Source organism: Rhinoraja longicauda, chromosome 14 (assembly GCF_053455715.1).
Source record: "Rhinoraja longicauda isolate Sanriku21f chromosome 14, sRhiLon1.1, whole genome shotgun sequence".
Classification (NCBI taxonomy): domain Eukaryota; kingdom Metazoa; phylum Chordata; class Chondrichthyes; order Rajiformes; family Arhynchobatidae; genus Rhinoraja; species Rhinoraja longicauda.
Window position 1 is genome coordinate 48736069 of NC_135966.1, and position 13202 is coordinate 48749270.

At 45.4% G+C, this 13202-nt stretch overlaps 2 protein-coding genes across 5 annotated transcripts in view; one reads left to right on the forward strand and one right to left on the reverse strand.

Moving 5' to 3' along the window:
• LOC144600250 (dedicator of cytokinesis protein 2-like) overlaps positions 1 to 13202 on the forward strand; it is a 706150-nt gene that overhangs the window by 347738 nt on the left and 345210 nt on the right. The window lies entirely within an intron of this gene.
• LOC144600251 (protein INSYN2B-like) overlaps positions 1 to 13202 on the reverse strand; it is a 99634-nt gene that overhangs the window by 47067 nt on the left and 39365 nt on the right. Inside the window, exon 4 of one of the 4 annotated variants that reach the window (XM_078411812.1) lies at positions 11739 to 12201. The exons of the other annotated variants lie outside the window; for them this stretch is intronic. Within the exon in view, the coding sequence (XP_078267938.1) occupies positions 12054 to 12201 (148 nt within the window). The 3' untranslated portion in view covers positions 11739 to 12053. Of the gene's footprint in view, positions 1 to 11738; positions 12202 to 13202 lie in introns of those variants that run through there. 4 annotated transcript variants of the gene reach the window in all.

The following is a 13202-nucleotide window of genomic DNA, read 5'->3' on the forward strand; positions in this document are numbered from 1 at the left end:
TCACCCCTCCCTCCAACCCCCCTCCCCCTCCCCTCCCCCCTTTCCCAATCCCCCCCCACTCCATCTCCCTCAACCCCCCTTATCCACCCTCCTCCCCTCATCCCTCGGAGATAGATTTAAACTTTAAAATGTGAAGGTGGGCCTAAAATTGTCACTCTATAATGTACCGTTTTGGCTGTCGTTCAGGAACAAACAAACAAACAAGAGTTTTAGTATATAGATATTGAAATGTTGGGGCTATAATTAATAATATTGGAGATGATACTAAAATTGGCGCGGGGCTCTTTGGAACATTTGTCTTTTCCTCTCCTCTCCTTCGTATTCTACATTTGCTGTAGCTCCCCTCTCCTTGTTTCCAAAGGCATAGTTGTGCACTTTCCGGATTCAACTGTATTTCATGTGCCCTCTCAATCGTTGAAATCTTTCTGCAATGTAGAATATTAATTTCCATGACCAGCCACACTACCAAGTTTTGGCTGTGGAGAAAGGATGTGATAAGACTCTGGAAAGTACTGCGAAGATTTATGAGTACATCGCCAAGGCTGCAGAACTGTCGTGACAAAGAGAAACTGCTTAGATTCCGGCTGGGGTTTTTTTTCTGGAGCAAAGAAAGAAAATATCTACTTGCAGTGAATAAACTAATGAGAGGCCTCGAGAGAGTGAACAGGGAAAATCTATTTACCTTGTAAGTGAGATTAATAACCATGGGAATGTAGATTGAAATTAATTGCTGGAAAAGTAAGGGAGCAATGAGGGGAAAAATGTTTCACCCAAAAAGGAATGGGGTCTGGAACTCAATGCCTCACGTAATGGTGGAGGGGGGAACACCTGTCGCTTGAAGACTGTAATTTGAAGAGCTTTGGGCTGAGCAAAACCGTATACAGGCCCACCACCGATGTTCTAGCAACCGATGATCCAGTATCCAGTTTCGTTTGGCTGGTCCACTTTCTTTCAGGACCTATGCCTCCTTCCTGAAAGAGTAAATTGTTTACTTCTATGTGAATTGTTCATTCTTTATTGAAGTATCTGGCAGTCCATGGTGCTTTAGAGACACGGGAGGCGGTTATAAACTGTGGTTCGGGGGCGTATTGTTGAACTATTATTACGTGACCTCTGTTGGTCTGGCAAAATGGATAACCCGGCAGGGTTCTGGAACCAAGGGTGCCGGATAATCGATGGTCGACCTCCATTTTTGGCCCATGTGAAAATGACAGGTTGAATGAGCCCCTCCAATGGCCTAAGTCTCCATGAACCCACGATATGAGTTGAGTGATGAATGTGCAGCCTAGGAATGCCCTGCCCATTCCTTCTTTATCTCATGATTTGTACATCCACTATGGTTTAAAACCCCATCTCAAGACAGCACATACATCACTAGATTAGTAGTGTAGGAAAGTAACTGCAGATGCTGGTATAAATGGTACAAATTGGAGGAACAGCACCTCATATTTCGCTTGGCCAGCTGACAGCCCAGAGGTATGAACATTGACTTCCCCAACTTTAGATAGCTCCTCTGACCCTCCCTTCCCCTCTCCCTTCCCAGTTCTCCCACTGTTTTCCTGTCTCCACCTATATCTTTTCTTTGTCCCGCCCCCCTGACGTCAGTCTGAAGAAGGGTTTCGACCCGAAAAGTCACCCATTCCTTCTCTCCAGAGATGCTGCCTGACCTGCTGAGTTACTCCAGCATTTTGTGATACCTTCAATAGATTAGTCATTCAGTGCAGTACTGAAGAATCAGATCCAGAGTACATGCTTTGGTTTTGGACTGAGACGTTTGACTCTTTCTGGTTAGCATACAGTATGTGCCAATCCTAGAAATGTGGTTAAAATAAAATGAGCAATAATACTGGGCACTTGTTCCCAGTAACATGTTCCCAATATTGGGGGAGTCCAGAACCAAGGGCCACAGTTTAAGAATAAGGGGTAGGCCATTTAGAACGGAGATGAGGAAAAACTTTTTGTAAATCTGTTGAATTCACTGCCTCAGAAGGCTGTAGAGGCCAATTCTCTGAATGCATTCAAGAGAGAGCTGGATAGAGCTCTTAGGGATAGCGGAGTCAGGGGGTATGGGGAGAAGGCAGGAACGGGGTACTGATTGAGAATGAACAGCCATGATCACATTGAATGGCGGTGCTGGCTCAAAGGGCCGAATGGCCTACTCCTGCACCTATTGTCTATTGTCTATTGTCTTCAATCAGGAAAGCAACTTGGATGGTTTGGGTCTGAACAGCATGTTGCTGTACAGTTCATGTGGGATCTAGGATTGACCCCATGTTGAGATGCTAAGCCAAGAGGGTGAGAGACGAGTTTAGAAAAAAATATAAAGTGCTGGAGTAAATTAGTCGGTCAGGCAGCAACTCTGGAGGACATGGACAGGTGACGTTCTGGGTCGGGCCCCTTTACAGACTGTGTTAGAATGATAATTTATAGTTATAGTTATAGTTCTGAAGAAGGATCTCGACCCGAAACGTCACCCATTCTTTCTCTCCTGAGATGCTGCCTGTCCCGCTGAGTTACTCCGGCACTTTGTACCAGCATCTGTAGTTATTTTCTTACACTATTTATAGTTACAGAGTCATGGAGTCATCCAGCACATTCATACTTGTCGATGATGACCAAGATTCCCCATCTATACCAGTCCCACCTGCTTGCATTTGGCCCATTTCCATCAAAATGTTTCCTATACATGTGATTGACCAAATACTATTTGAAATATTATTTTCGTACCTGCCTCAAACTCCACCTCTGGCAACTTGTTACATCTACTCACCACCCTCTGCCCGAAAAAGTTGCCCCTTGAGGTCCTGTTAAATCTTTCCCCTCTCACATTAAACCAACATTCTCTGGTTCCTGATCCTGGGTAAATGATTCTATGCATTCACCCCTATCTATTCCCGATCTATTCCCCTCGTGATCTTATACATCTCTACAAGGTCACGTCCCCCATCCTCCTGCTCTACATGAAATATTGTCCTAGCCTGCCCAACCTCTCCCTATAGCTCAGCCCCTCAAGTCCTGGCAACATCCTCGTAAATCTTCTCCACACTTTTTCCAACTTAACGCCACTATGTTCCTCTACTCCTAAAGCTGTCTGCTCTACAACACTCCTCTGGGCACTGCTATATAATATGTGGGTCCTGCCTTGGTTGACCTCCCAAAATGCAATGCCTTGCTTTAAACTCCAAATTCCTTATCAAAATTCAGTTTGCAGTTGTGAGGAAATTCAATGAACTCAGCATGGTTCCGCACATCTTATTTTGGACTTGGATGCCCAATCTCATGTTATCTGTAGCCAACACCAGCATGGCAGGAGGGACCTTTGTATCTTTGTTTAACAGAGGCCTCCTCCTTTACCTGGCTGAACTGGTTCTCACTTTACAGAATGTTTTTCTGTAACTCCACTGTAAATAGAGGCGTTCTTGTGGGAGCTCGCTTGTATCCAAAGTACGCCCATGTCTTTGTGGGGTGGATAGAATAGTTCTTATGTTGGTCGCACTAGGCAACTTCTCTCCTATCTTTTCATGGTTTCTTCGTCTAGAATGCACTGTCCGAGATAGCAGTGGAAGTAGAGTCACCTACAGCATTTTAGAGGGGTCTAGATGAGCATTTCAATCACGCAGAAATAGGAGGCTATGGGCACAGTGCTGGAAGATGGGATTAATATGAATATGTGCCCACTGGTTGGTGTGGACATGCTAAATCGAATGGTCCATTTCCACGCTGTGTGATTCTACTCCTCCATGACTCTATGACCATTAGTGATGCTTCCTGCTTTGACCTTGAACCAGAAAGTGATATCATCTCTGCTTCTAATTTCTCTCCTCTTCTCCCTTTCACACAGTTCATTTCTGAGTCTCCTCTTCATTGACCTCTTTGCCCCGTTATAGTGGGCAGCTTAACAACCCGTATCTGCTGCAGCATCAAGGAATCTCACATGCACTTTCTGACGTAGACATTAGAGCTGTCCGGACTCACCGTTGCGTTTAGACATGCTGGCAGACTAGTTCGCCACCTCACAGCTCCAATGACCCTGGATCAATCCTAACCTCTGGTCCGAAGATGGACACAAAATTCTGGAGAAACTCAGCGGTTACACCTATTCCTTCTCTCCAGAGATGCTGCCTGTCCCGCTGAGTTACTCCAGCATTTTGTGTCTATCTTCGTTTTAAACCAGCATCAGGGGTTCCTTCCTACACATCTAACCTCTGTGTGGAGAGGTTCCATGTGGAGTTTGCACATTCTCCCTGTGACCTCGTCTGCCTGCCCCTCCAGTTTCCTCCCCGTTCCAGCATTTTGTGTCGGCCTTCCTGCTAAAGTAACTCAGCAGGTTAGGCAGCACCTTTGGAGAACATGAATAGGTAACGTGTGTGGGAAGGAACTGCAGATGCTGGTTTAAACGAAAGATAGACCCAAAATGCTGGGGTAACCCAGCGGGACAGGCAGCATCTCTGCAGAGAAGGAATGGGTGAGACATTTCGGGTCGAGACCCTTCTTCTGAAGAAGTCACCCATTCCTTCTCTCCAGAGATGCTGCCTGTCCCACTGAGTTACTCCAGCATTTTGCGTCTATCATGAATGGGTAACATATCGGGAATGTATTCTGAAGAAGAATCCTGACGTGAAATGTCACCTATCCACTTTCTCCAGAGATGGTGCTTGACCCACTGAGTTACTTCAGCACTTTGTGTCTATTGTTGTACACCAACATCTGTAGTTCCTTGCATCGACAAGCTGTAAGATGACAATGCTTGGCTGCTTACCTGCTATCTCACATGCGCTGCAGTTGGGAGAAGTAAATAGAGGAATCTGGAACAGAATTGGGTCTGGAAGACTTTGTCGGTGGGTAGGAATGGAGGAGTTTGTAGGTAAGGGCAAGGGGTGTTTGGAGGATTCTGAGTGGGGTCTAAAGGTTTTAGGAGAGGTTTTAGAATTCACAGCCTTGGTAACAGGTTGGAAGGAGGTAGTGTGGCAATCCAAATCACCTTGGTGGTGGAGGACTGGGGGCATGGTGTGTAAAAGTTCAGAATTTGTGTTCTTTTTGTGGAATGGGCAGACGATGGGTTCTGTGGATACTGACTTTGTAGGTTTCAAGAGTCAAGGCTTGTATCTAGAGATTGGGGCCCATAAGGTGGGCTCTGGAGACCATGGTTGGAGGAGAGATGTTGAGTCCAAAGATTGGGCTTTCTGGTCTGGGGTGTGGGGATACCCGGAGTTTGGGGTCTGATGTTTGAGGCCTTGGGATGAGGGTGGACAAATCAGAAATCGGGAGAACATCAGGAGTTCATGGCAGCCTGGATTTCATCACAGTAGGAGGGAATAGATCAGGGATGGTTTGGAGGGAAGGCATGGATGGAAGGCAAGTCTTTAAAAAAATGCCTAGAAAGTCGTTGTTTATTAGTTCTGCTACAGATCACTTATCAGCCGAGAACCAGGTTTGTTCTCGTGTTTCTATCTCGTTTAGAAGTGATACAGAAATCAGGTTGTGTCGGAGGGAACTGCAATTGCTGTTTACACCGAAGATAGACACAAAATGGTGGAGTAATTCAGCAGAACAGGCAGCATCTCCGGATAGAAGGAATTGGTGACATTTTGGGTCGAGGCCCTTCTTCAGACTGAGGGACCTTTCAGGTCGTGACCCTTCTTCACGGTGGCGCAGCGGTAGAGTTGCTGCCTTACAGCGAATGCAGCGCCGGAGACTCAGGTTCGATCCTGACTACGGGCGCCATCTGTACGGAGTTTGTACGTTCTCCCCGTGACCTGCGTGGGTTTTCTCCGAGATCTTTGGTTTCCTCCCACACTCCAAAGACGTACAGGTATGTAGGTTAATTGACTGGGTAAATGTAAAAATTGTCCCTAGTCTGTGTAGGATAGTGTTAATGTGCGGGGATCGCTGGGCGGCGCGGACTCGGTGGGCCGAAGGGCCTGTTTCCGCGCTGTATCTCTAAATCTAAAAAAAAATCTTCAGGCTGAAGAAGGGTCTTGACCCGAAATGTCATCCCTTCCTTCTATTCAGAAATCACGTTACTACTGTCAGGGTTATTCATGATCAGAAAATGCTTTGGCAAATTTCTAGTGTGGCTTGCTTCATCATGAGAATTATTGCAACCTCTTTCTTCAGAAGTGATCTTCAGATACATTGCACTGAAATCAAGTTAACATATAGTTGGGCAACAGTTTTTTCCAGGTGGAAATGTATTGCAAAGGAAAAAAATGGAGTATAAGTAGTCTTCTCCTTCACAGAGCCAGGAGAGGAAAGATGGGCCAAATGGTCTCCTCCTGTAACCCTTGATTCCATTAACTCTCCTTTGCAACATCTGTGTATATTTTTTTCAGAAGAGCAAGGACAGAATCGTTGGAAAGGAAAATTAAATGTAAATGCCAGTAATCTGAGAAAAAAATAGAAAATGTTGGAAATACTCAATAGGTCAGAGAGCATTCAAATAGAGAAAAGCAGGGTCAAAGACTTGAAACATTAACTTCTTAATGTTGATGGATTGTCTTTGACCTGTAATGTTGACCTGGTATTTCTCTCGACAGATGCTGCTTCTCTTTTTACATCAGCTTTATTGATGATTTTGGCACTTCCATGAAACTACCAGATAAATAGCTTTAAGGGCTCGGGCTTGCTCAGATGATCTGGGATATCATTCGTGAAATTAATCCTAATCTCAGTTCATTGACGCTTACACGATTGACTGCCCATAGAGGTAAATAGTATTGCCTTATCCCTACATGCTTTCTGCTTGTCTACACATAATGTGCTGCATTAAAGCAAACCCAGTGGCTGGGCTCCACTGGAATATATTTGCAGCAACATTACTTTGATGGTTAAAATAGATATTTATTTCATATAACAGGGCCACTCTTCCAGAATCCATGTTAAAATCATTCACAAGTCTTAAACATCACCTTAATCGAATGCATCAAATCCTCCGCATTGATCTATAAACTTGAGAATGCCTCCACAAGTCGTCCAACCGATAGAAGGCAGCTCTTGTCAAGCTTCTGCTGGCATTAGTGTCTTTGGGCGAAGGTGTAGGTGCGGCTGGGAGTGATGGTGGGAGGGGGCGGTAAGTCAGGCTACAGGTTACTCTCTGACGAGCATTGATACTGATCATTATGTGGTGGTGTGTGAATATCGGGATAAGCCTAGGTCTGACACATAACCGGGTAGTGGTTCCTCAATAAGCTGGCACCGCTGAATCCTGTTCAAAGCATTGCTGGAAATGTGATCACAAAATGCTGGAGTAACTCAGCAGGTCAGGCAGCATCTCAGGAGAGAAGGAATGGGTGACGTTTCGGGTCGAGACCCTTCTTCAGACATGTGATCGTCTCGTGTTCTGACCCCGTGATATCCAACCAAAAAGTTGGTCACGTCACACCTCTGCATTTTAATTTAATTTCTTTGCAGCCTTAGGGCACCTGTAAGTGTTGCTTTCCTCTCGGGGCTGTTGCGAATGTACACAGAGGGGAGGCAGAAGATGATAGAACAATTCACTGTGATGGGATTCATTTTGTTTAACTTGAAAACCCTATGATTTCCCTTCTATCTTAATAATACCTCAAATGCACATAATAATAAAGGTTGCAAACCCAAATACACCAATCCTTCGATAGACACAGAAAACTGGAGTAACTCAGCGGGTCAGGCAGCATCTCTGGGGAAATGTAATAGGTGACGTTTCGGGTCGAGACCCTTCCTCAGACCCTATAAAAGTAAGAAGGGTCTGAAGAAGGTTTTCATTCCGAAACATCACCCATTCCTTTTCTCCAGAGTTGCTGTCTGACCCTTTGAGTTACTCCAGCTTTTTGTGTCTATCTTCGGTTTAAACCAGCATCTGCAGTTCATTCCCACACCTACTCTTATTCTCTGATGTGCAAGAATTGTTCGGCACTGCGCATGGTCTTGTGATGTTTTCCCTGTATATCCCCGTTTCAATGAATTTCAATTTCATCTCCATTCTGTCTCCTTGGTTTCTGTACTAAAGTTGTTTGAAGATGGCAACTTTGAAGTGGGAGTCTCAGTTTGAGGCTCAAATTTAGGATGACAAAACAGATCAGGCTGGCAATGATTAACGCTTTTTATCATGCCTTTAACAATGTAAAACATACAGGCAGCTTCATTCAAAATTAAATAACATTTGACATTAGCTCACGTGGAGTATTTGGGCAAACTAAAATGTTCTCAAAGAGGTCGTTTTTGAAGAGTGATTTACAAAGCGGGAGAGATGGAGAGACAGAAAGATTTAGAAGGGAACTAGACCAAGTGGACCCGTTGGACCCAAACCTCTCCTGCATTGGTGCAGCACCCCCTCCCCCTCTTCCACCCTCCCCCTCAACCCCCCTCCCCCCTCCCTTCCCTCCCTCCTCCCTCCTCCTCCCTCCCCTCCCTCCCCCTCCCCTCCCCTTCCCTCCCTCTCCCCTCCCACTCCCCCTCCATTCCCCCTCCCCCTTCCCCTCCCCCTTCCCCTTCCCCTTCCCCTCCACCCTTCCCTTCCCCTACTCCATCCCCCTCAACCCCCCTTATCCTCCCTCCTTCCCCCTCCCTCCACCCCCACCCTCCCACCACCCCCTCCACCCCCCTCTCTCCCTTCCCCCTCCCTCCCTCGGAGATAGATTTAAACTTTAAAATGCGAATAACTTTTAAAAATAACACCAATTTCAATGAAACTTCTTCCATTAGCACCAAAGGGACGACGGTGAGTAAGGTGGGCCTGAAATTGTTGCACTATCGTTTGCTGTTTTGGCTGTAGTTTAGGAACAAACAAACAAACAAACAAACGAGAGTTTTAGTATATGGATGAACTAAACAGAGGTTTAGGTTTTGGTTGTGTACGAAAATAACTGCAGATGCTGGTACAAATCGAAGGTATTTATTCACAAAATGCTGGAGTTACTCAGCAGGTCAGGCAGCATCTCAGGAGAGAAGGAATGGGTGACATTTCAGGTCGAGACCCTTAGGTTTATCATTGTCACGTGTACCTAGGTACAATGATAAGCTTTGTTTTGCACGCTATCCAAACAGATCTGGGGTGGCACGGTGGCACAGCGGTAGAGTTTTTGCACCAAAGATACAGGTTCAACCCTGACTATGGGTGCTATCTCTAGGGCGTCTTTACATTCTTCCTGGGTCTGCATGGGTTTTCTCCAGGTGCTCCTGTTTCCTCCCACACTTCAAACATCTACAGGTTTGTAGGTTATTTGGCTTTGGTAAAAATTTGTAAATTGTCCCAGGTGTGTCGGATGGTGTTAGTGTACGCAGATCACTGGTCAGCACAGACTCGGTGGGCCAAAGGGCCTGTTTCTGCACTCTATCTCTAAAATATAAGCTCTAAAGTAAAGATTAGTTCTACCAAAAAAAATCATAAATTATATTACAGAAATACAATCAAGACAAACTCAAATGCAATAGACGGAGCAAATAGGAAGATGCAGTGTGCAGAATATATCTGTTGGTATTGTGGTATATCAGCTGCATAGACAGTCCAATATCTACAATGGGGTAGAAGTCGATTGGAGAGTAGCCAAGCTAATGGGAGGATCATTCAGAAGCCTGATAATTGAGGGGAAGAAGCTGTCCCTGAGTCCAGTGGTGCATGTTTCAAGCTTCTGTGGCTTCCGCTGGACGGGAGCAGGGAGAAGCAGGAATGATCGGCTTGGGTCGAGTCTTTGATTGTGTTGGCTGCTTTACTGAGGCAGCGAGAAGTGTAGATGGAATCAGTGGTGGGAGGTCTGTTCTGTGTGGTGGACTGGACTACATCTACTACTCTCTGCAGTTTCCTGCGGTCTTGTGCAGAGCTGTTCCCAAACCGAGCTGTGATGCAACCCGACAGTGTGCGTTCTCTTGTGCATCGGTAGAGGTACTGTATGTAAACGTCATTTGAGACGTGCTGAGAAAGTGGCAATGCAATTCCCTGCAGATCATATTACATATATCCTAAAAGCTTTTAAATGGTAAATGGTCTGTCTAACCGACTTTGCTGCAGTGAGACGTACAATCTTCTAATGGCCCAGAGCATTTTTCTTTATTCACCTCATGCATTTTTACATTCCTGTGGGAAATCTATGTATCCATACTGAAGATGCCAGAAGTCACAAACCCAGTTATTGGATGCATCCTCCTCTGCTGAGGTCCCATTGTTCTTGGCTTTGCTGCAGGTCTCAGTTTCTGTGACTGGGCATGTTGGCAGACATGTTGGGCCCATTCCACAGTTTTTCTCCCTTCTTTCCGTCCTTCCTTCCAGTTCCCTTACAAATGCTGGACTCCCTTTTCAAATTTTGACAGTGCCATCCTCTTCCCCATAATCTTTGTGCCCAGTGATCGTCTTTGCTGAACTCCCACCTCACAATCTCTCTTTCTCTCGCCAACATCAAATTCCCTTTTTCTCTCTCTTGTTCTTTCTTCTTCTGATTCCTCAGCTTTTCTTGAACAACCCCAGTGGGTGATGCAGCGGTAGAGTTGCTGCCTTACAGCACCAGGGACCTGGGTTCGATCCTGAACACGGGTGCTGTCTGTACAGAGTTTGTGCGTTCTCCCCGTGACCTGTGTGGGTTTTATCCAGGATCTGTGGTTTCCTTCCACACTCCAAAGACGTACAGGTTTGTAGGTTAATTGGCTTGGTATAATTCTAAATTGTCCCTAGTGTGTGTAGGATAGTGTTAGTGTGCGGGGATCGCTGGTCGGCATGGACACAGTGGGCCAAAGGGCCTGTTTCTGTGCTGTACTTTAAAACTAAACTAAACTAAACTAAACCCCCCACCCTTAATTTTCCCAGCACGTCAGCAGGTCCCGATTTCTACGAATGCTGGGCTGACTACATTGGGCAGCAATGGGAAGGAGCACTTTCACAGATCTCCATGCACTATTCTATCAAGCTCTTGAACATTTAAATGAGGTACATCAACATGCCATCTGCAGTGCACCAATGTTCTTTATGTTCACTGAAGCTTGCCAGACACTCTCCCAAGTCAGACGCTTGTCCCACTCAAGAGAACTGAGAGGATGTTTTGGCAGGCTGGCGCACTGCCGTGGCTGAACATGGCTCCCAGCTGAAACGCTAACAAAGGCCTTGTAAGGCCGCCCAAGATGTCGGGGAAGAATGTTCAAGAGCTTGATAGAATAGTGCATGGAGATCTGTGAAAGTGCTCCATCCCATTGCTGACCAATGTAGTCAGCCCAGCATTCGTAGAAATCGGGACCTGCTGACGTGCTGGGAAAATTAAGGATGGGGGGTTTAGTTTAGTTTAGTTTAGTTTTAAAGTACAGCACAGAAACTGCATGATACTTTTCACAGAACATCTGTGGAATTATCGTCAACATCACCAAATATCAAGTATCTTTTCATTTATCTGCTTGTCATTTCTGCTACTTTCTTTTGTCGAGTCGACAATTCATGTCTTGCAAAGCATTATTGGATGTTCTGTGGAAATGAAGGGCGGCACATAAAAGCAATTTCTTTCCCAGTCACGGCTTTGCTACTGCCAGAGCTGATTCTGTGACTAAAACCACTGGCGAAATGCCAGCAAGCTGCAACAAGTACCTTCGCTGGCATGAACTGCACCCTCGATCATTTTGGAAACCGTTTCAGTGGTACGCATCTTGTTTACCAGTGCCACGCATTAATCCTCACTCAAACCATCTGCTTTCCTGTTTTCTTTTAAAACAAGCCTACACTGTGAGCAATCTGTTCATGACAGCAACTAATTAGGTCGCAGTCAAGTCAGTTGTTAGTGTTTACAGTCCTGTATCATTGGAATAGAGCCAGTTGCTTTGCATTCAGGAATACGAGCCAAGTACAGTACCCGCCTTCGGACTTGAAACCTTTCTGGTGCCGGTTGTACAATGATACAGACATCTAGTATCGCTAAAGGTTTATTTTTTCATTCAGTTTTATGAATGTGGGTATTGCTCTCAATGTCAGCATTTACTGTCCATCCATAGTTTGCCTCAGGAGAGAGTTGGTGAACATACTCTGGAACTGATGCACCTCCTCTGTTGAAAACACTACGATAATGCTGTTTGAATCAGGAGTTCCAGGATTAAATCCACTGTAATCATTGGAGGGCAGCACAGTGACGCAGCGGTAGAGTTGCTGCCAGACACCCAGGTTCCATCCTGACTGCGGGCGCTGTCTGTACGTTTGTACATTCTTCCCGTGACCTGTGTGGGTTTTCTCCAAGATCTTCGGTTTCCTCCCACATTCTAAAGACGTACAGATTGGTGGGTTAATTGGCTTGGTATAAATCTAAATTGTCCCTAGTGTGTGTAGGATAGTGTTAATGTGTGGGGATCGCTGGTCGGTGCGGACTCAGAGTTTGTACATTCTTCCCGTGACCTGCGTGGATTTTCTCCGAGATCTTCGGTTTCCTCCCACACTCCAAAGACGTACAGGTATGTAGGTTAATTGGCTTGGTATATGTTAAAAAATGTTCCTAGTGGGTGTAGGATAGTGTTAGTGTGTGGGGATCGCTGGTTGACGCGGACCCGGTGAGCCGAAAGGGCCTGTTTCCACGCTGTATCTCCAAACTAAACTAAACTAAAGAGGGCCGAAAGGCCTGGTGCCGCACTGTATCTCTAAACTAAACTAAACTAAACTAAACTAAACTAAACTAAACTAAACTAAACTAAACTAAACTAAACTAAACTAAACTAAACTAAACTAAACTAAACATGGCCGATCAGTTGGAGGGCATGGTCCTGATTTGTGAATGGGGTGTGAAATCAAGGGGCTCCTTTGTCCTGAGTGGTGTTGAAATTTTTGAATGTTTTTGAAGCTGTAATCATCCGGGCAAGTGGAGAGTACTCCAGCGTGCTCCCAACGTGTTTCTTGTAGATGGTAGAAAGGCTTTGGGGTGTCAGGAGGTGAGTCATTCTTTGCAGCACACCCAATCCCTGACTACTTTTGTAATCATAATATGAATAATAATAATAATAATAATAATGCATTACATTTATATAGCGCTTTTCATATACTCAAAGACGCTTTACAGGGATTTAGAGAACATAGGGAAGTGAATAAATAGATAAATAAGTAAACGAACAGAGAAAGGAGACATAAGGTGAGGTGACGGTCAGTGGTTGAAGGCAGTACTGAACAGGTGAGACTTCAGTGATGTTTTGAATGTGGTGAGTGAGGAGGAGTCTCTGACGGTTTGGGGTAGTGAGTTCCATAGGGTGGGAGCAGCGATGGAGAAAGCCCTGTC